At 40.4% G+C, this 24,384-nt stretch overlaps 1 protein-coding gene across 2 annotated transcripts in view; it reads right to left on the bottom strand.

Annotated features, from left to right (window-relative positions):
- KCNMA1 (potassium calcium-activated channel subfamily M alpha 1) overlaps positions 1 to 24,384 on the bottom strand; it is a 1,936,781-nt gene that overhangs the window by 639,103 nt on the left and 1,273,294 nt on the right. For both annotated transcript variants that reach the window (XM_029609517.1, XM_029609516.1), the window contains exons 10-14: positions 22,151 to 22,261; positions 21,780 to 21,885; positions 21,352 to 21,434; positions 14,915 to 14,984; positions 967 to 1,122 (exon numbers count right to left, since the gene is read on the bottom strand). In XM_029609517.1, the coding sequence (XP_029465377.1) occupies positions 967 to 1,122; positions 14,915 to 14,984; positions 21,352 to 21,434; positions 21,780 to 21,885; positions 22,151 to 22,261 (526 nt within the window). The remainder of the gene's footprint in view (positions 1 to 966; positions 1,123 to 14,914; positions 14,985 to 21,351; positions 21,435 to 21,779; positions 21,886 to 22,150; positions 22,262 to 24,384) is intronic.

Genomic DNA, 24,384 nt, shown 5'->3' with positions numbered 1-24,384 from the left:
TGAGTGTTTTCATTTTTTTTTCTTTTCCCTTAGCTTCCTATACAGCAGCGGTATATGTGTTCAGAACATATTTAAATTAGACAATGTAGTGTGAACAGTTTTAGCTTCCTACATTTAGTTTGTACTCGCACTGAGCAGATATTACAGATGTCATGAGGGTGAATCTGTATACCCAAAAAAGGATGAGGTTCATTCAGACTGTAATGAAGCTGATAATGTTTTATGTACTGCAGAATGGGGCAGGCCTAAAAACCCTCATACAGTGGCTTATTCAATTTGGCTTCCTTTTTCAAACTAGGATATGATTATTTTAACTCGCCCGATGTAACAATTAACTTTTCTGATGGATTCCTTTTTTAAAATCCTGAGCAGAGGGTGAATTTATCCCCATGTAAACATTTTATAAACCCTTAATAACTATTTCAAAGCAAGAAGAAAAGTGTTTGTTAGTTTGCACAATAACCTTAGAATTATTGTTGCATGTAAACTCTGATGGGTCTTTTATTCTAGAGTAATAAATACATTACTTACTATATGATTTTGGAGTTTGAGCCTCAGTGCAAACATATGGTTTACATTTGTTTTACATAGTAATAGGCCTACTAGTCATTTGATGAGGAAGACCAAAACAATCATTTTTTTTTCCTTTTCTGTAGGCATTTTGGTGCCACATGAAATATATATATGAATTACATTTTTGTCATAATAGTGAAAGCTGATAAACATATGGCTCATCTAAAAAAAGAAAAAGGAGGACTGTGCTTTGAATAATAATTAAATGACTATGCCTATGCCAAATAAAAATAAAAACATTTTTTAAAGAAACTGGATAAGGGCCAAATCTGTATTACATAAATGTTTGCTAAGTGTTTGCTGATCTGTTTTTAGTTTGTATTGAGTACCATATTCCACAAAATGACAAAATTCAGTCTGGACCAATATGCTTTAATAAGACAAGACATTTACCTTTATGAATGACCTCATAGAAAAGAGGTTGGCTAGCATTGTGGAGAGGCCTTGTGCCAGGCAGCTCTGAGCTATAAAACCCAGCTTGAGTTCGGCAAGACAAATTGCATCATCCCCTTCTTTCCAGTTCCAGCTTGGGATGTTTAGTAAATGGGCCTGAAGAAAGAAAAGAAATACTAAGATTCAACTTTCAATATTGATTCAATATCTTATTTTCATAAATTTTACAGAATTAAACAGCAAAAATTAAAGTAACATTTAAAAAAACAGAGATGCTTACCTGTAACAGGTGTTCTTCAAGGACAACAAGATGTCAGGCCTCACAAGCGGGTGAAATCATCCGATGGAGCCTGGCCCATAACTTTTATTGCAAAGTTTCTAGAACTTTGACTGTGCCCTACTGGGCATGTAAAAGCTAGTATCATACCATATTATCATCCCCTGCCCTATAAACCGCTACCTGTTAATGTTATTATTGTAAAGCTTGTTCTAAGTTATTATTATTATTATTATTATTGTAAAGCTTGTTGCTAAGTTATGTTACATTGTGAACCGAGGTGATGTTTTGCAAACGTGCCTCGGTATATAAGAAACCCTTAAATAAATAAATAAATAAATAAAATACCAGGCATCCATGTGGAGGCCCATCAGTCAACTTTTTTTTAGCTTACTTGGAGATGCCATTTCTAAGAGGAAATGGATGGGTTTCATGAGCATTGACATCCTGTGTCCTTGGAAAACGTCTGTTACAGGTATGCAACCCTGCTTTCTTTGAGGACAAGTACGATGGGAGTCTCATGTGGGGAATCCCTAGCTACAGATTGCTCTGAACAAAAAAAAAGGGGAACAGAACAATGCCAACAGGTACAACTCTTTTTGTCAGCAACAGGAATTTATTCTTCTATATTTTCTTATGAAGAGAAGTCTAGAGCAAAACAAATGGGTCTTAGGAGGTAAAGGAGTTTGGTTCTGCACCTCAAAGAGATTCCACAGGACAGACTGTCCATTGGGTGTCCTTTTCCAAACAGTAGTGAGATGTGAATGTGTGGAAAGAACACCACATTGCAGCCTTGCAGATCTCCCACATGGAGACTGATCTTAGGTGGGCTACTGATGTTGCCATGGCTCTGATACTGTGAGCCTTGACAGGATACTCCAGACTCAAGCTTGCCTGGGCATAACAGAAGGAGATGCAATCTGCTAGTCAATTAGATAGTGTTTGTCAGTGGCAATCCCATGTTTGTTGGTGTCAAAAAAATCCCAATAAGATGGGCAGAATTTCTATGGTCTTCAAACTGCTTCAGGTAGAATTTTATGGCTCTCTTGCAGTCCAAACTGTGCACTACCTGTTCACCTTAGTGGACATGTGGCCTGGGAAAGAAAGTTAAAAGGACAAAGGATTGGTTAAGATGGAATTTCAAAACCATCTTAGGATGGATTTCCAGAACCATCCTATCATGACAAAACTTAGAATAAGGTGGATAAGTTACTAAAGCCTGGAGCTCACTGACCCTGTGCGCTGAAGTCACTGCCACCATAAATATGACCTTCCAGGTCAGATACTTTAGGTTACAGGAACGCAGTGGCTCAAAAAAAGCTTTCATCAGCTGGATCAGTGCCACATTGGTATCCAAAGACACAGCAGGAGACCTGATGGGAAGCTTCATATGAAGCAGGCCCCACATGAATTGGAAAACCAAAGGCTGAACAGAGATAGGTCCACCTTCTACATGTTGGTGATAGATATAGATACCATCTGTATTGAGATTAACTCATATTCAGTTGGACTTGAGACCTAACATAATTAAATGTAGAATGCATTCAAACTGTTTTTGTGTGGAGAAGGAGAAAGACTCTAAGGCTTTTTGCTCACACCACAAGGCAAACCTCTTCTATTTTAGTTCATAGGACTTCCTTGCAGATTCCTTCCTTGAAACTAATAGAACATGTGACAATTCTTTGAGAGATCCAGGGGATGCAGAGTTACTCTCGCAACATCTAGGCTGTGAGAGCTAAGAATCTGATGTTGGGATGGTGCAACTGCCCATGATCCTGAGTAATAAGAGCTGGGGAATTTGCCCTGATGGACATGTCCTCAGGTGAGGGAAACACATCTGTCTCAGCTAAAAGGGGGCTTTGAGACCCATGGTAATCTGGTCCTTCTCAGTTTCAACAAAGTCTTTGCAAAGAGTGGAATCAGAGGACATGTGTACAGCAGGCCCTCGCTCCAATTGAGGGCAAAAGTACCTGAGGCTAGTTTGCCTCAGATCCCTTTCCTGGAACAGAAGAGCAGAACCTTCCTGTTCTGGAGAGATACAAAGAGATCTATCATGGGTGGGCCCCACTTACAGAAGATCTGGTGTATTATCCTAGTAACATAGTAATGATGGCAGAAAAAGACCAAAAAATCCATTCAGTCTGCCCAACAAGTTTCTTATGATAATAACTGCTGCTCTGTGCAAGTTATCCCCAAGCCTTATATTAAGGACAATAATATTAGCAATCAAAACCAAGCAACTGTCAAACCCATAACAAAATTACTGCTAGCAACATTTTTAGAGGGTGAGCAGCCTTCTTGATATTTCATAAATGGCTGCTGCTTGTACGTGCTTTGTTTTTGGATTGGCTGAAGAAACAGTCCTCCACTTTGTTTCCCTAATATCTGTGAATCAGTACACTGGACCATAAAAGACAGGGCCCGGTGTTGGCTGTTGTCTGAATCCAATTCCCCTCCCCCCTACCATCAAAGCAGAGGGCGAAGCTGCAGTTGTGTCAAAATCATGTAAGCTAATTGGTTAAGGGTAGTAATCTCCATGCCTTCTGTTAGTAGCAACCGCTGCATGCCTGTTACCCACCATTCACACTTTTCTTAATTTCCAAACCTAGCCTTTAGGGATCCTCAGTGTTCATCCCATGCCTTTTTTAAACCATTAATGGTTTTCTCCTTCACCATATCTTCTGGGAAGGCATTCCAGGCATCCATCACCGTCTCCATGAAGAAATATTTCCTGATGTTGGTTCTGAGTCATCCTCCCCTGAAGTTTCATCTCGTAACTCCTAGTTCTACTGTTTGCTTTCCAACAGAAATGGTAAGAGGAACATGCATCATTAAAACCTTTCAGGTATCTGAAGATTTGTATCATATCTCCACTGCTCCTTCTCTCGTCCAGGGTATACATATTCAAATCTTTCAGCCTCTCCTCGTAAGTTTATCCTCCAGTCCCAGAACCATTTGTGGGGTTACAGGTCCTGACTCAACTTGGCAGCAGACATTCTCCTTGACTGCTAGAAACATAGCTCTGAGGATCATTTCCTGCAAGATAGCCCAGGCCTATATCTGGACAGTCTCCTGAAACCAGAGATACAATCCTATATCCCTGCTTGCTGATATAATACATTAGCAATTGAATGTACATCTAGAGCAGGATTACTTTGTTGGTCAAACAATTTCTGAAAGCACTCAGAACTTATCAAACTGCCCTTAGTTCTAGGAAGTTCATCTGATGAAGCTTTCCCTGAGCAGCCAAAGCCCTTGAGTGCACAGCTGCTCTATATTGTCTCTCCTTCCCAGGTTGGGCATATCCATATGGAGGAATTTGGAAAGGTATACCTCTGGTTAGATTAGAATGAACCTACCACTAGGACAGGGCATTCCAGAGCAGTTGAATAATTAATGCTGTCTCAAATGTCCTGAGTGGCTTAAATCCACTAAGAACTGAGGATCTAGTAGGCCCTTCTCGTGTAGAGATGTGACAAGGGAGTAAATGAGCACTGCTAAGGTCATAAAGCCGAGCATCAACATAATGTCCCATGCTGATAGATGCTGACTCACTTGAATCCATTCCACTGCAGATATCAATGTGATAACCCTCTATGATAGAAGGAAAGCCTTTGCCTCAGTCATGTTTTGCAGAGCTCCTATAAACTCCAGTTGAGATGACAAGCTCAAGTGGAATTTGGGGTAGTTGATGAACCCTAGCAACTGCAACAGTCAGATGGATCTGTACATTGATACTGTAGCACCCGCCTGAGATGTACTCTTCACCAGCCACCAGGTAGAGGAATACATGCACCCACAGTTTGCATAAGAACATACAAAAGAACTAGAGAAGACCCCATGAAATTTCATGGGTTTTCCTATCTTTTTTTTTTTTCTGGAACTGCACATCTAAGAAAATAAAAACCACCCCAATCCGTCAAATATAATTAAATGGAAAGCTCCCCACCCTCCCAATCCCCCCAGGACTCACTCAATGTCCCTGGATGTCCAGTGGGGAGCCCAGGAGCTCAAAGTGATCTCCAGCCCCCGGAGGCCATCAGTTGCCAGAATTCAAAATGATGCCAGTGGCCCTTTGTCCTTACCATGTGACAGGAGCTGTCGGTGCCATTGGCTGGCCCCCTGTTACATGATAGGAGTACTCAAAATGTTGCCAGTGGCCTTTTGCCCTTACCATGTGACAGGGGCTACTGGTGAAATTGGCCAGCCCCTATCACATGCTAAGGGTAAAGGGCTGCCAGTGCCATTTTGAATACTAGCAGCTGACAGCCCCCAGGAGTTGGAGATCGCTCTGAGCTTCCAGGCCCTCTGCTGAACCACCAGGGACATTAAGTGAGTCTTGGGGGGGGGGGGGGGGGGGGGATCAGGAGGGTGGGAGGCTTTACATTTAGTTAAATTTGAAGGATTGGGGCTTTTTTTTTCTTTTTTTAATGAAATTGGCAATGAAAAAAACATTTCTGATTTGGGGGTGGACCAAAATAGCCTACCCCAGAACCAAAAAACAAGCCAGCATGAAACTGTTTTTATGCGCAGCACTAATAAGAACATAAGATATTCCATACTGGGTCAGACCAAGGGTCCATCAAGCCCAATATCCTGTTTCCAACAGTGGTCAATCCAAGTCACAAGTACCTGGCAAGTACCCAAACATTAGATAGATTACAAGCTACTATTGCTTATTAATTACCATCATAGCAGTTTATGGATTTAACCTCTAGGAACTTATCCAAACCTTTTTTAAACCTAGTTACACTAACTGCTATAACCACATCCTCTGGCAATGAATTCCAGAGTTTAACTATGCGCTGAGTAAAAATGAATTTTCTTTGATTTGTTTAAAATGAGCTATTTGCTAACTTCATGGAGTTCCCCCTGGTCCGTCTATTATCTGAGAGAGTAAATAACCGATTTACATCAACTTGCTCAAGTCCTTTCATGATTTTGTAGACTTCTATCATATCCCCCCTCAGTTGTCTCTTTTCAAAACTGAATAGCCCTAACTTCTTTAGCCTTTCCTCATAGGGTAGCCTTACAAAGGCTTATCATTTTGGTTGCCCTTCTCTGCACTTTCTCCAGTGCAGATATACCCTTTATGAGATGCAGTACAAGAAATGAACACAGTATTCAAGGTGTGGTCTCACCATGGAGTGATACAGAGGCATTATGACATCCTCTGTTTTATTTTCCATCCCTTCTTAATAATTCCTAACCTTCTGTTTGCTTTTTTGATTGCCACAGCACACTGGGTTGATGATTTCAATATATTATCCACTATGATGCCTAGATCTCTTTCCGGGGTGGTAACTCCTAAAATAGAACCTAACATTGTGTAACTACAGCAATGGTTATTTTTCCCTTTATGCATCACTTTGCACTTGTCCACTTAAAAAGCACCGGTCCAAGTACAGATCCCTGAAGCTCTCCACTGTTTACTTTTTTCCACTGTGAAAACTGACCATTTAATCCTATTCTCTATTTCCTGTCTTTTAACCAACTTGCAATCCACTAAAGATCATCATCTCCTATCCCATGACTTTTTAGTTTTCTTAGAAGCCTTTCATGTGGGACTTTGTTGAACGCCTTCTGAAAATCCAAATATACCACATCTACTGGTTCACCTTTGTCCACATATTTATTCACCCCTTCAAAAAATGTAGGATATTTGTGAGGCAAGACTTCACTTGGGTAAATCCATGTTGGCTGTGTCCCATCAAACCATGTCTATCTAAATGTTTTGTGGTTTTATTCTTTATAAAAGTTTCCATGATTTTTCCCGGCACTGAAATCAGGATCACCGGTCCATAGTTTCCCAGAATACTCATGGATCCCTTTTTAAATATGGGGGTTAGATTGGCCATCTTCCAATCTTCAGGTACATTGGATGATTTTAATGACAGGTTACAAACTTTTACTAATAGGTCTGAAATTTAATTTTTTAGTTCTTTTAGAATCCTGTGGTGTATACCATCCAGTCCAGTTTGTCAATCAGGCCTACCACATGCTCCAAGTTCACCATGATTTGGTTCAACTGATCTGAATCATCAACCATGAAAACTTTCTCTGGAACGGGTATCTCTCCAATATCCTTTCAGTAAACACTGAAGCAAAGAAATTGTTTAATATTTCTGTGATGGCCTTATATTCTCTAAGTGCCCCTTTAACCCCTTGATCATCCAACAGTCCAAATGACTGTCGGCATTCCCCTTTGTTCTAGTTTAAAAGCGTTCTATCTCCTTTTTAAAGGTCAGCACCAGCAGACTGGTTCCACCCTGGTTAAGGTGGAGCACATCCCTTTGGAAATGACTCCCACTTCCCCAAAAGGTTCCCCAGTTCCTTACAAAACTGAATCCCTCTTCCTTGCACTATCGTCTCATCCATGCATTGAGACTCTGGAGCTCTGCCTGCCTCTGAGGACCTGCAAGTGGAACATGGAACATTTCAGAGAATGGTATCCTAGAGGTTCTGGATTTCATCATTCTACCTAAAAGCCTAAATTTGGCTTCCAGATCCTCCCTCCCACATTTTCCTATGTTGTTGGTGCCCACATGTACCATGACAGCTGGCTCCTCCCCAGCACTTTCTAAAATCCTATCTAGATGATGCCTGAGGACTGCCACCTTTGCACCAGGTAGACATGTTAGCAGGCAGTCCTCACCCCACCAGCCACCCAGCTGTCTACATTCCTAATAATCGAATCACCAACTATGATGGCCAACCTGACCCTTCCCTCCTTGGCAGAAGCCCCTGGGAGACACATCCTTGGTGCGAGAGGACGACACACCACCTGGAGAGCAGGTCCTTGATACAGGATCATTTCCTGCTGTACCAGGTTGATGCTCTCTGATCATGAGACATTCCTCTTCCAAGGCAGCACCAGGGATGCAAGACTGGAGTTGGGACTTGGTTACTATGTCCCTGAAGGTCTCATTTCTATACCTCTCAGTCTGTCTCAGCTCCTCCAGGTTTGCCACTCTAGCCTCCAGAGATCAGACTCATTCTCTGAGAGACAGGAGCTCTTTGCATCAGATGCACATATACAACTTCTCACTGGTGGTTAAAAAAATCATACGTGACACTCAATGCAAAAGACTGGGAGGCCCCCCTCTTGCTGCTGGACTGCTGCTTTCATCTTAAATTTGTTCAGTTCCTACTTCAGTTTTAGGTTGCTATGGGTGTAGGATTGCTTATGATTAGGGTCCTTTAAATGTGTTAGTGTATTCACTATATATCTGGTAGTGACCTGCAAGGGAATAATCAAACTCTTGATAAGGTATGGGGAATTTCTGAGTTTAAGTTAAAAGGCTGAACTGTTTTAAGTGTGAAAATGACACCTGCCTATAAATTAAAGGTTGAGCTAGGGGTGAGTGGAAAAGGGGTGGGAGGGTTGAGAAATACAAACACATAAACTTCTGTTTGTTGCCTGATTTTCCGACTACCTATTTAAAATAAAACACACAAACTTCTGTTTGTTGCCTTACTTTCTGACTGCCTATTTAAAATAAAAGACACAAACATCTGTTGTTGCCTGACTTTCTGGCTACCTATTTAAAAGAAAAAACACATGAACACACTAAATAATATACCCCAATAGTTTACTTCTCCCCCAATAATTTTAAGTTTAAACAATTTCTCCAAGCAGTACTTATCGATTCTTTCCAGCCACCAGCAAAGTGATCCTCTCCTCTCAGTGCTCCCACTGAAAGGAGAGGATCACCACCATCATGGCAAGACATTTTGTAAAGACTTTTGGGGCTGAAGCAAGGCAAACTGCAGGATACAGTACTAGAGGTAACAGTCCCCTACTACAAATCTGAGATATTTTCTGTGACTTGGAAATATATCTATGTGGGCCAAGACAGCATAGCCAGTCCCTTGCTTATAGAAAGGAAAGTAAGTTATCTAGGTAAAACATCTTGAATTTTTCTCTCTTTAGAAACTTGTTAAAGTCCCTTAGGGTCTAAGATGCAACAGATTCCTTCTATTTCCTAGGTGGAACAGGCACAACCACATTGGTCTATAAGAGGGAGGAGAACTCCTTCTGTGGCACTTCCTAATGAGGAGGCTTCCCCCCAAATAGAGTCTGAGGGATGATTTGGTGCAATAGCCAACATATGCAATTTGTATTCTTTCTGCATTCTGCTGAGGAGCCACAATTATGAAGTTACACTGGGCCAATTGTTTATATAAAGCCTTAGCCTGTCCTGGGATTTGGGCCGGGTGCTCTGTATCTAGTCAAAACTTTGTCCATGGTTGTAGCTGGATGTGGGGCCCTCTACTGCCTCTGATAAGGACATGGAGTCTGTTGAGTATGGGGCAGATGGGGTAGGAAATAATGCCTCCTCAGTTGAAATAAGTGTAGTCTCAGCCCCATCCAGGTACTAGGGATGTGAATCGTTTTTTGACGATTTAAAATATCACCCGATATATTTTAAATCGTCAAAAATCGTTAGGGCCACGATATAATACCAATTCCCCCGATTTATCGTCAAAAAATCGTAAATCGGGGGAAGGGGGAGGGCAGGAAAACCGGCACACTAAAACCCCCTAAAACCCACCCCCGGCCCTTTAAATTAAATCCCCCACCCTCCCGAACCCCCCCAAATGCCTTAAATTACCTGGGGGTCCAGCGGCGGTCCGGAACGGCCTCCTGCAATTGAATCGTGTTGTCTTCAGCCGGCGCCATTCTGCGCTGCCATTTTGCAAAATGGCGGCGGCCATAGACCAACACGATTCGACTGCAGGAGGTCGTTCCGGACCCCCGCTGGACTTTTGGCAAGTCTTGTGGGGGTCAGGAGGCCCCCCAAGCTGGCCAAAAGTCCCTGGGGGTCCAGCGGGGGTCCGGGAGCGATTTCCTGCCGCAAATCGTTTTCTGTACGGAAAATGGCGCCGGCAGGAGATCGACTGCAGGAGGTCGTTCAGCGGGGGTCCGGAACCGCCGCTGAACGACCTCCTGCAGTCGATCGCTCCCGGACCCCCGCTGGACCCCCAGGTAATTTAAGGCATTTGGGGGGGTTCGGGAGGGTGGGGGATTTAATTTAGAGGGTCGGGGTGGGTTTTAGGGTGTTTTAGTGTGCCGGTTTTCCTGCCCTCCCCCTTCCCCCGATTTAGCTACGGACCGCCGCTGGACCCCCAGGTAATTTAAGGCATTTGGGGGGGGGGGGGTTCGTGAGGGTGGGGGATTTAATTTAAAGGGTCGGGGTGGGTTTTAGGGTGTTTTAGTGTGCCGGTTTTCCTGCCCTCCCCCTTCCCCCGATTTAGCTACGGACCGCCGCTGGACCCCCAGGTAATTTAAGGCATTGGGGGGGGGGTTCGGGAGGGTGGGGGATTTAATTTAAAGGGTCGGGGGTGGGTTTTAGGGGGTTTTAGTGTGCCGGTTCACGATTTTAACAATTTCCACGATACTCTAAACACCCAAACGGCGACAATACGATTCCCTCCCCCTCCCAGCCGAAATCGATCGTTAAGACGATCGAGGACACGATTCACATCTCTACCGGGTACCTCTTAGCAGAGCAAGGCAGGTCTGGACTGGCTGTGATGTGTTGCTGTTGCATCTTAAGTGTTCTCTAATCTGTGCCACCACTTCCTTCACCCCATCTATGAAATCATTCTCTCCATGATGACATTCCATGAAGACAGTCTCTCTACGATGACATTCTCATGGCATGCCACTGAGTCTTTCCAGGGTCTCATGTCACACATCTGAGGCCCTCAGCCAGATAAGTCTAAGAGTGACAAGCCCAATGGCAGAGACTCTTGATATCATTTTGAAAATATCATCGATTTACCTGGCCACGTGTTTTCCACAATACATTCCCTTACTCATCAGTGACTGGAAGTCATCATCCTGCTTCTGAGGATGCTGCTCAGCCATCTCCCACAACTGTTTCAGCTGTATACTGACCCATGAATAGCTAGTAAGAAGTAAGGTGAGCACTGCTCACTGAAAAGCTTTCCTCCCAAGAAAATCCAGGGTTGTGGAATCCTTCCCTGGGCACACCAAGAAATGGGTTCTAGACATCTTGGCTCACTTTAGACCATATTCAACAATCACAAATTGGTACAATAGTGCCTCTTCTCAAATCTAGGAACCTTTTGGAAAAGAAAAAACATGTCCACCTTTTAACTGGGAGCCATAGAAAGGGGGTTCTCCCACATCCTCATCTGCACCTCCTGAGGGATCTCATGAATTTGGACTGCCACAATCTCCTTAGAAAGCTCAATGAGCTGGAGAATGTCCAGCATTTTGTTTCTGGATTCATTCTTCATCATCAAAGGAAATGGAATATTCTCCTTCATTCTCTGCACAAAACTGGAGAAGGAGAGGTCCTCAGACAGGGACTTTCTTCTTTCTGAAGGAGGAGAGGGGTCAGAACATAGACCTGTTGATTCCTCTGCTTCAAAGACATCTCCAGATCTGTAGCCATACCACCAGGAATACTCTAGGTCCTAACCCATCTGGTATGCCAGGGAAGAAATCCCAGATGCTGCCCTTCCAGCAGACAAGGGCTTAGAGAGGGGAGCACATGTCTGTTTATGCCTGAAACCCAAGGAGTTCCTATGAATCAGTGAAGCTTTTTCCCTAATGGGCTAGAGATCAGCACTGGTGCAGCCAACATTGACAGTTTCTGCTCCGGGAACCAACATTGGAACTGATGCTAGTACAAGACTGCTAGGCAGCTGCAGGGACTCCAGCAGTGGCTGGAAATAAGTTTACATACTATTGATGCACTCAATACAGGGACACTGATGCTCTACATCAACTTGCCCAAGGCATGCTGCATCTTCCTATCCAGCTCCTCCTCAAAGATTGTCAATACCAACATCATTTGGAGTCAGAAGTGGAGACTATGTCTTCCAGGGAAGTTAAAGGTGTATTGATTGCAGACACCTGGACCCCTGGAGACTGTTGTGGAACCACTTCAGGGGTTTCACAGCCACAGCCACAGCCAGAGTGTCCCTATTCTTGACATAATGCACAGTTGGATGTTGATGCTAATGCTTCTTAGACTTTGTTCAATGTCCAACATTGAAACTCCTCAATGCTGGAGTCAAAGAGGCCGAATCCTTGTTCTTCTTTGAATGGGAAGATTCAGATGTCAGACTGTCTTTATGATCCTTTCTAATACTTGATATCTATGTGCTTCAATGCCTCCTGATGCTGATGCATAACCAGCATCTGGTGCAGCTTCTGGGATCTTCGGTATCAATGCCTTTGATGTTGATTCTGATGGGCCACACTCATGGTGCCTGACGTGATTCTCCATGAGCTCCATCCAGGACCGGCAGCCCCTAGGGGTCATAGTTATACACCAACAAAACCCTGGGATTTCATGCAATGATCCCAGGCACAGGAAACATTTATCACAGGGATCCATGATAGACATGACCCTTACACACAGGGGGCATCTGTTGAAGTGCTGGTAGACATTTCCATGCCCAGACAAAAAATTAAAGAAGCACAGTTGAAGGACACAATTGTGCCAGTCTGTAAAAATCAGTCAATGCACAGACCAGGCACAGTAATGGAACAAAAACTTACATAAAATGATTGAGTGGGGTATAAATATTTAAATAAATAAATAAAAAGACCATGGAGTATTGCAATGAATGATTCCTGCCTTTTCTCGAAGAAAACTCCCAGGAACTAGTAGGGGAGTTGAAGTCCATGACTGTTGAGCTCCATGGAAAAGAAGACATTGAGGGGCCCCTGCATGGATGTGTGTATCACACCAGCTTGCACATGCCCAATAAGGCACAAAGTTCTAGAAACATTGACATAAAATTTCCAGGCTGAGCTCCTTCTCTTGATGTCATTTGGTGTCACTTGTTAAGACTGCCATCCTGCTTGTCCTCGAAGAAAGCAGTGCTAACCAATACATCATATAACAGTGGAAGCTGAAGTGGTCACCAGAGTCCCAAAATGTGTGAGCCAGGAACAAGTGAAGATGAGAATCTATGCCCTCAAAGAGCTTGCAATATAAGAGTGAATTTCATTAAATTAAATTTAACTGAAGGTCACTACAAGTAGTAATCTTGGAATAAACTGTTCTGTAGTCTGTCTGGTTAGCATAACTGGAATATAGGGAACAATGGTGCTTAGTTACAAAAGCCACAGTAGAACATATCTTTGAATAATGTACAGCATATTGCATGAGGTGTCAGTGGAATAAATTACCCTCTTAATACCCAAGATGCTCCTATCCTAGCTCTTCCAATACAGATAAAAAAAAGCATAACAATTAAATAAATCCTTTCAGACTATCTTATTCCAATGTTTGTATCTTCTTACTGCTTTTATAATCTCTCATTTATTATGTACTGCTATATTGTTATCAGGCAGACTGACCATTGACTTTGTGCTTGTAAGGTGGCCCATGTGGAGCACCAAAAGAAAACTGCAAATAAATTAAATAAATGAAGTCTGCTAATTCACAGATTATTATTATGCACACAGAAAAAAAAAGCCTTTAAAATGATCAAATTTCTCAAATGTATGGTTTATTACTAGATGTTTGTAGTACTGGCAAAAGTTTTCCATGCAATTACCACTGAAAAGCCATGGGAAAACTTAGCACATTTCACCACTTCAGTGCTTTTCAAAGCTTTTGCCTGGATTATTGTAATGTGAAAACCAACAAAGAAGCCAGTGTATTAAACTGTGCTTAAACTCGCAAAGGTGAATACGTGTGATAAAAGCCCTTTTAGCACGCATTAATTAGTGACGTGCATTATCTGTGCTTTTTAAGCATGTAGTTTTTCTTTCTTGCACTAACAGCACTTTCATCTGTTAAATATTATCTTCAGTGAGTTTATGCACTAAAGTAATGCTAATGAGTTATGGAGATGCAAATTTATGTAAACTAGTTCATTCATTAGCTATAACAGCACCAATAAAGTATGCACAAAAACTGCTTCACAAAAAGTTTAACTCTGCCTCAGGGAGGTATAGTTAAGACTTTTGCAATAAATTATGTGTGTACTTTACCTACTGGGCTCTTTTGCATATTTCCATCATGTTAAAGGATGCATGCTAAACATGAGTTAATGCACATACTTTTGTGGTGTTCACCACAATTTAGTATACAGTTCTTCACATGCGAACACCCTAGCTTTGCTCCCATTTCCCAAGAATGCAGTTTCCATGAGCTGTTCTGCTCTTTGATTGACCTCCATCTGTTCAGTAGCTATTATCCAATCTCCCTTTATTTACCTGGCCTCCATTGATAATTAAACATTTTCTGTTCTCAATTACATTTAGAAAATGTTTATTATTTATCAGATTATAAGCCTTTTAAGAAAGAACTATCTTATTTGACCTCCTATGGTACAAACATATATCACTGTTGCGCTCTAAATATTGTAGGCCACATGCTATCAGTTTCAATAACATTACTGTAGCTAACATTTTGAAATAAAATCCTAGAAATGAAGAAGTATGCCATTATATTGCATGTTATCTGTGCTGTTATTCAGTGTACCACAATGACAATGTGTGCCATAGAAACATGCTTGTAAATATGGCAATAGTAGTAATAAACATTTTACATATGTCACTGTATTATTTTAGGAATTACCAAGCTTACTGCTGTCAGGATTCAATTGACAGCTTTTTTGGTTTGGCCATGGTGAAAGACTGGCTGTAAATAGTATTTTGTCGTTTTTCTTTACCTTGTTGTGATACTGTAACATCTGAGTGATGATTCTGATCTTCGGATGGTAATTCTTTATAGAAATAACCCTGCAGACAAAAGAAAACAGTAGAATTTAATACAATTTGCTGCATAAGACATCAATAATTACAAAAAGTGTGATATCATGGATAATGAATTCCTTGTATTCTGAGAGAAATAAAATGAGAAAAACACAACACTACATACACAGTTGTGTGAAAATGTTTAGGCACCCCTAATCAAATTATATGTTTCAATGAATGGGATCTAGGTACAGGTTGTGAAGAAAAGCATGAATAAGTTGTGAAAAGAAGCTGACATAACTTTTATGTCATCAAAATTAAACACATCTTTCTGCAATTTTTAATGAAAAACCCCTATTTTTGCTGATTCCAAACAAACTGAAAATAATAAAACATGAGGAAGTGTAAACGTTTTGACACACTTCCAGTTGATTCATTAATAATTTTTTGTAAAAAGTTGTTAATAAGGACCAAAATGTTGATTGACTTGTTAGGCCTCCAGTTAGTCAGGTGAAGACAATTCCATGGTTGACCCTTCTAACCTTTCAGGTTTGATTATTGTTCTGTTTACTTACAACCATGGGTTCCTCTAAGCAGTAGTTTAAGCATTACAAAATGAAGCTACTGGAATTTTCTCTTACAAAGCAAGGGAAGGCTATAAAAAAATATTTAAACATTTCCAGTTAATAATTTCAACTGTCAGAAACATTGTAAAGAAATGGAAGTTACAGTAGCTTTTGTGCTTGTAGCTGAACAGGTCAACATTTTTTTGTTCCAAAACGTTTCAGGCATATAAATGTTTTGTTTTTGCTTACTTTAAACTATGACTTTTGTGACGAGATCATAGAAAAGGTTTCCTTCTGACAATTCTCCCATAGACAACACTATTGTATAAGAAATTGATGTACTACTGTGCACCTATGGAATACTACTCCATTGTCAGTTAAACTTTTCATCAGGTCATTTGCAGTGATCTGTCAGTTCTATTTTGCAATTCTGACCAGTTTTTAGGCAGTTCTATCAGAGATTTTGTTGGTCTTCAGATCTGGCCTTGATTTCAACAGCTCCATGTAACTTCCATTTCTTAACAATGTTTCTGCTAGTTGAAGTTGCTAGCTGGATGCATTTAGAGAGTTCTTTATAGCCTTTTCCTTCTTTATAAGAGTAAATATCTTTCATTTTCAAATGCTTGGACAGCTGCTACTTAGACGATTCTGTATTGTTTCAAAATATACAGAACAACCACCAAAACCAGAGAGTTTAGAAGTGTCAGAGTATTTATTTGACCGTAGAACTGTCTTCACCTCATTAACTGAAGGCCTAACAAATCAATCAAACTTTTGGGCCTTATTAAGAGCTTTAAAATAAAAGTAGTAATAAATCAAATAGAAGGGTATTCAAACTTTTACACATGATATACTCATGTTTTTTGTTTTATTTTCAATCTGTTAAAATCAGCAAATAAACAGTAATTTTGCATTAACAATTGCAGAAAAAAATGTCATTTAACTTTGTATCATGTAGAGTTATGTCAGTGTCTGTTCAATTAAAGATTCACTGAAGCATACAATTTGATCAGGGTGCCTAAACTTTAGCAAAACTGTATACTATATACGTTCTTCCTTTATTCTGATTAGATCTTTGTCTCTAAAATCCATGTGCAGTGCTATGTCAAGTCAATCAATGCCTTTGCAGGAGTCTGATTTTGATTTTCCATGTCAAATGACCCTAAAGCAGCATATCTTTAACTACCATAAAAAGACTGAGCTTGTGTACCTATGATCCCAGAAAACATTGCATGTGTTAAGACAAATCTGTCTCAAACAAGGTTTAGGTAATTCAGTCATAAATGTCAAAGGTCAAAATCATTATGAGCATATCTTTTTTGTTCTCATTTATATTTCATTGTTAAAGAGACACTTGTGCTTAAAGAATTCAAAACCCTCCAACAATATAAATCTAAGTGATGCCTTGGCACTAGTGTGCTATACCTGATGATATCCATGCAGATATTCATGCATATTTTGTGTGTAGCTGATGAGTATAGCATGAACAGTGAAAGGAGGGAAAAAGCTATTTTAAAAAAATGCAAGACAGGACAAGGAAGGTTGGCCGAGACAAGGTGGGAGAGACAAAGCTGCATAAGGTAAGGCTGGATAGGCAAAGCAGGATTTAGAATCAGAAATACAGGTCACAGTAACTAGGAACGCAAAGTCAGCACACACACTGCTAAGGCAGGAGACCCATTGCCGAGATGATACAGCATTGCAAGGTTCTTCCTAAATTAGGCCGGTCAGCCTGACATCATCGCCTGGCGCTGCTCAGCATTTCCTACTGTGGGGTCTATATAATACGCGCACACGTACCTAAGGGACAGTGGCAGGAGTGGGTTAGTTGGCAGCGTCTCGGGCCACATTGAGCAGTGTTCAGAGCAGGAGGCTATATGCTGACTACAGGACGGGTCTGGCCACATCGAGGGTGAGTGAAGCAGCTCACAGGGCCCTCCCATGAATCTCCAAATGTAACAATTAGGTTTTAGTTATATGTATGCTGATGATATCCAATTTATTATTCCATGTGTATCAAAGCATTTATTCAATGTATCAGTCATGAATGAGCATATAGGTTGGTTCTGAATATTAAAACAAAAAAAGGTATATGTTCACCTCCTATTGCTAGGATGCAAATGAATATTGCTGGGGAATCTGTTTTATTTCTGTTACAACAGAAGCAACAGACCTAGGAATCATGCTTGACTCACAGTTAAACTTGAGAATCCAGATCAAACAGGTGGCCAGAACTGCCTTTTTCAAATTAAAAATGGTTAAACTTTTGAATCATTATTTTTCTAAAAGCGATATATGATTGGTTGTACAGGCTTTTGTGCTGGGCAGTTTGGATTACTGCAATGTTCTTTACTTGGGTTTACCAAAAACAACATTATGACAGTAACTTTCAAACTGGCGCACGGGCTCACCTGTGTGTACATTCGTCAGCCTGCAACCATGGATGTGGCTATTTTATAACTTGTGCGCGAAAATGCATGCATGTTATAAAATAGGCTGGGTGTGCACACATGTGCACCAAATTTTAAATGGGCATGTGCAAGTGCATGCAAATGCTACTTCTACCGTGTAAATTGGGGGATTTTAAAGGGGGTACGTGCCAACACCATTTCCAGTTTTACCAGTTTGCCCCCAGTTCGTCCAATTAAGAGACAGGTCTTCCAAACCCACTGTGGTTTAAAAGCCTTCACTCCCTCCAGTTACCTCCGACCCTTAAAACCCCACCAATCTGCCTATTTATCTTTATTTTATAATGTACATGGCATCAATAGCAGGGGGCATGGGCGCATGCCAGAGTGCATATGTATTTACACGCACATCTCAGCATCACGCTTTGAAATGCCCATGCCCCACTCAGACCTTCACCCCCTTTTTGAAAACTTCCAAGATGTGCACGCTATGGCATTTACGCACATTTTCTGGGCAGCTTTTAAAATGCATTCAGCACGTGCGAGCCAATTCATCTTTAAGAGAACAACAGTTTGTGCAAAACGTCACAGTTAGAACAGTGTTGGAAGTTTTGTATACAGAAAGAATTGCTCCATATCTGGAGATATTACATTGGGTGCCAGATCAGTACAGAATTTATTTCAGAAGTGACAACTATGATGCATAAATTGCAAAAATGTAAAATTCTACAGTATTTTTCAGGTAAACTTAAGTTCTATGTACCAACATGTGCATTACGATTTTCAAAACTGAATTGGTCCGAAATTCCATCATTAAGAATTTGTAAATTGCAAGAAATGCAAAGAGAAGCATTACTGGTGGCAGGTCCAGTGTTATGGAATTCTATCCCACATGAGTTACGCTGTGAAAATGACTATTTACAGTTTTGGAAGGGCTAAAGCTCATTTTTAGATGAGCTGTTGATATTAATAATGTGCATTTTTAATCAGTTTAAATGTTAAGTGAGTCTTGTGTGTTTTTTTTATGTATGTATTGAATAATGTGTATTTGAAAATTCAATATATAAGTGTTATTAAATAAATAAATTCCATAGTTAAAGAAACAAATAGATTTAAAGAAGAAAGCAAAATGTTCTCTTATAGAGACTGTGTCTTAGCTGTGCTGCTAAATGCAGGAGAAATTGCAATCTCTTTATCAAAGGGTTTCAGTGTAGCCATATTTAAGCAGGCTAAGTCTACATGTCTCTTCTACTGCAAGTATGCAAGGTGTATCTGTAAGAAACATACACAGAGATTGACTTTACTTTTGTAGAGTGTGCACTGTGCAGAGTGTCCAGTGACTGATTGTGATAAGAGGTAGCTTGCTTTCCCTGTTTAAAAGAAGTGTCAAAACTGTACTAATTCTTCTGTGTGTGCCTCTTGTGCTAAATTCTTAGCGAACATAATCATTAAGCATGCCTTGGGCTGTTGATGCCATTGTGCTTGCTGCCATACACTTCACTCTATATCTTTGGATCTTCATGCCACTGTGCTTGCAGCCATACCCCTTGCTGTATGCCATGAGGCGTTCATGCCCTTTACCCCTTTTTTTCTGGTGCCTTGGAATGTTCATTCCATTGCTTGTGCTGCTTTCCTGTTCTCTGAATGCTTTGGGGTGTTCATACCATTATTAATGCCACTTTGTCCCTCTCACAGTTTGGTGCTCTTTACCCCTCATTTGGTGCCGTGGGGTATTCATGCCATTCTTATTGTCTTGGGGTGCTGTTGCCTCTACTGCAAATGTCTGCCAGCCAGGGCCAGCACAATCATTAGGCAAGACTAGGAGCAACAATGTCAGTGGGTGGGGTGCACCGGGGTGCCAATATAAAAAAAAATGTGAAAGAAGGGGCGATATCGTAGAGCACAGAGAGAGAGAGAGAGCATATTTAAAGAGGGTGACCATAACACTATATATCTACCACTGTCAGGTGGCACATTTAAATCAGGGTGGATTTCTGGGGGGTAGTGTAATATTGGTCTGCCTAGGGTGCTACAGACCCCCTTGCACTGGCCCTGCTGCCAATAAGTTTCCTAAAACTTGGATGGAAACCCACAAAGTTAGATTAAAAAATAGGATGCGCTGCTTCCCCCATTGATTTTAATAGAAACAAATGAAACAAATGAGCTTCTGGTCTGAAATGGACGAAATGGGAAACCTAAATGAAAACCCAAACTAGACCAACATTTTTTTCCATGTACACCCTTACTATACATCCTAATGTACCTTATTGTTTAAAGCTGCATTATAGCACAGGATCCTGAAACGTTGGCATCTTTTTTATCCAAACTAGAACCATATTAATTTACTCCAGACTTGCTCACAACATGAGAAACTGAGGTACAGCATGACTGCTGTAATTGTATTTCTAGATCTTACAAGCACATAAATCACAGAGTCCTGGAGATCAAAGAGCCTGTATTTATAAAGAATATCAGTAATATTGCCCACCCCAAATATACTGTTAGTTTGCAATTTATATTTAAAAGAAGCTAAAAACTACAAACATATATAATTCATCTTGAAATATTTTTATTGTACATTGTGGAGAAAGTTATTTGTAACCTGCAAATATTGATAACTTTCATACCAGTGCATTGGCACACACTGGTGTATGCGCGCCAGCGAGCGCCCAGATACACTGCCATTTTATAACTTGCGCGCGTATATGCGTTCATGTTATAAAATAGCCTGACCATGCACATGTGTCTAATTTTAAGTGGGTGCACGTCTATGCATGGAAAACTCGCTTCTACTGTGTAAGTCGGGGAATTTTAAAAGGGGTGAGTGACCATGCCTTTGCCAGTTTTACTAGTGCATCCACCATTTCACACAGTTAACAGCTAGGCCCTCCAAACCTCTCTGGTTGAATAGCGTATGCTCCCCCCATATACCCCAGCCTCTTAAAACCCCTCAGGTATGGCTACTTTTATATATTTTTTTTAAACTTACACCTCATCCCTAGCAGACGTAAACCTATACAGTAAGGGATCTGAGCATGTGCCCAGGTGCACAAGCATTTCCACATACATCTTTTGGAAATGCCCTGAAATGTCCATGCCCTTTCCAGACCATGCACAGGCCCCGCCCCTTTTTGAAAACTTTTGAGATGTGCATGCAGTGAGAGATACGCGCGGCTCTGGGAAACTTTAAAAAATTGGTGGGAGTGCTTATGCCTGATTTGTGCATTTATCTCTTGATTTTGGCATAAGCCAGGCTTTTAAAGTCTACCTCAAAATCTTTAGCATTTGAGCCTTAAAAAAAAATTAAAGAAATTGCCATCTTAAGCCAATGTGCAGCTTGAAAGAAGGAAGAAATAATTGTTTAGGTCTGTTGAATTACATTATTTCTATTTATGTAGTTTGAACTAAGTTGCTGAGCTGCAATATGCCTGTTGTTACCTCATAATATTGGAAGCGTCTTCTGCATCTGGATCAGCACAGTACTTATTAGCAAGAATTAAGCAAGCATCTGCTGACTCTATCTGAAAAATAAAACACAATAAACAAGAGCATATGAAGATGCTAACAATTGCCATTATTTAAATTATTTTTTAACAAGGGTCTAATACTGGACATTCATAAATATGAAAATAAGAGCTTATTTGGGTGCATTAAAATTCCAACATTCAGAATTCAAATTAAAAATGCATAGTAGGCTATCATTTCAGCAGAAATACATTTTGACTAGTGGAGTATTGATAAATACCTGAGCAGATATATATCATGTTAAATAAGCAGAAAATGAAATACACTGTTATGGACAGTACTTTGCTTATTCAACAGAGAATAGCAATGGTCAGAACAAAAATGCAATAAAGTCATTTTACCTTTACTCTTGCCAGATCATGTGGATTGAGAACTGATCCCTGATAAAATTCCACCTGAGTAAAGTGCCGCTTAAACAAAGCTTCCAGCTCAAGGTTTGGAGAAATACTGCATTAAAAATGTAAGAGAGGGTTAGAAAACTCTTTGCAAAATAACATTTCTGTGAGTGATTGGGTTTCTTCTAAATATTCTGCTAGTATGGCTTAGCTCATTGTAAAACTAGGGACAGGGGACAACTGAAACTTAATCACCACCTGGAATAGATCACGATGAAAAGTCACTCTGACCTGCAACAGCCTAGATGTACTAAATATTTTCTCAGATATAACATTTTCCAGTGCTTTACAGTACCACAGTGATGTTGGACACTTACTTATGAAGAAAGACAATTTCTACGTTGACATCATCCCTGTCCTTGTGGAGGAAGTCCTTCAGGAAGTTGGACACACTTTCCAGTGTAATATGACCACAGACAACTATATGCCTGTCCAAGAAAAATAACAAGGGGTCATGTTAATGTACCTGAGATGAAACCAAATAAATGTTTGCTGCAAAGGAAATATTAGACTCTCTTTGATGCCTTTAACCCTAATTCCTGAGGTCAGGAGGAAAATTATCAGCCCTGGGGAAGTGCAATGGAATGGAAAATGCATATGGATCTTCACTGGATGCTGCAAAGAATTCTTAAAAGCAAAACCATTTGGTGAAGTAGTTGTATGCATTTAACAACAAACAGTGTGAGTTATTGATGCAGTCAGTCCTGAATATTATATCTAGTTCCATGGAGATTAATTTTTCCTTTCATATATCTTTTCTCCATCCAGACCTATGACTTATCTTCATTTTAGACATGGAATTCATCATATAATAGGATAAGAAATCATCCTACCACAATTTATTTTCAGAAAGCAAACTGCTTCCTATTACAATATATACTGTATAATATACCACAACTATTCCGGTTAGGGTTTTACAGAAAATTACAATCTCTATTACTGTGTTGCATCAATACCATCTTGTACAAGGAATGCTATCTTGGCATTCTACAAGTAAAACAACATCACTTTCTCATGATTTAAATTACAAAACTTGACATTACTCATATGTGGCATTAATAAACAAAGCTGACTTATAATGCTACTTCCATGTCACCAAGGTCATTATGCTATCTCTGGACCATGATACCACTTGCAAGCCCACTGCCTGAGAGGAAGTAATATGATCTCCTATAGCAGGGGTGGCAAACTCCTGTCTTCAAGAGCTACAAATAGATCTGTTATGCAAATATATCGTAAATATATGCAAATATATTTGATGCTTATTCTTTGTGGATACCCTGAAGACCAGACCTGTTTGTGACTCTTGAGGACCAGAACTGGCCACTCCTATCCTCTAATTTCCTCTCATGGCTACCATGATATGTGTTCTACTCCATACTTTTCTAAACCATTAACTATGGACAAACACACAGTACAACATCTTGTTTCTCTCAGTCCTTTTGCCTTCCTTCCCTCTTGCTTAAAAATGAGCTCTCATGTTAACAATTATAGGAGACATTTATAACCAGGTAAAAATACCTATATAACTGGAAGAATTAGAATATAATTATTTAACTCCAGTTCTCAAAGGTTACAAACCATTCTGATACTCAAAATTTCTATAGTGCATATCCATGATATTGATTTGCATCAGGCTCTCTAAGTTAATGGTTAATTTGTTACCCTCAAGTTACCCTCAAATCAGACCAGTTTACAGCACAGAGCCAGAGAATAACACAACTAGTTTTAGACCCAAGTGGGTCATGAGTTAATTTACTTTCAGGATGATCTCCTGCTGCAAATGATAATATCTATTGTGTACAAGCAGCAATAGAGTAGTCAGCAATGTCAGCATGTCCTCCACTTTTCATAATGGAATAGAAATGCTGAAATTACCATTCTGCCACTATAATTCCTTTATATTTGACTATTTTATGTTATGTAATTTCACCTAGAGCCTCTCATTGGACAAGTGATGTTATAAATACAAGCTATGAACTAATAAATAAATAATGGATGCTCTAACCAGCAGCAAGAGATCCCTGAATACACAGTGTAACAGTTATTTTTCACCGATAGTCCCACTATGAAAAATTTCACCAGATAGAAAACATATTGAAGAAAGCGAGGATGCTTATCTGTAACAGGTGTTCTCCACAGACAGTAGGATAATTTAGACACATAAGTGGGTGACTTCACTGGAAAGTACCCACATGGAATGTGCTCTCTCAGAGCTCAGAAGAGGCCTAGAATGTTTCTGAGCATGTGTGGGTATTCCTAAACAGCCATCACCACACAAGTCTCCTTGGCCATTTCACAAGCTAAGCTTCAACTCTGTGGAGAGGAGGGTGAGATTGTGTGGCTGAATTGTCCTGCTGTGCGTGGAAAATAACTGTTGCAGGTAAGTATCTCTGCTTTCTCTGTGGAGAAGCAGGTCTGAATTCAACCACTTAAGAAGGAGTCCCAAGTTCAGAGTTTCAATTTAGCAATATTTCTTCTTTGACAATTAATGGAGCCTTCCAACCTGGACTTAAACAGGATGGAAAGAGAGTTGAAGCTTTTAATTGAA

The sequence above is a fragment of the Rhinatrema bivittatum genome, chromosome 7 (genome assembly GCF_901001135.1).
Source record: "Rhinatrema bivittatum chromosome 7, aRhiBiv1.1, whole genome shotgun sequence".
Classification (NCBI taxonomy): Eukaryota; Metazoa; Chordata; class Amphibia; order Gymnophiona; family Rhinatrematidae; genus Rhinatrema; species Rhinatrema bivittatum.
Note: the sequence above shows the minus strand (reverse complement) of the source record. Positions and strands in the feature narration are given on the sequence as shown.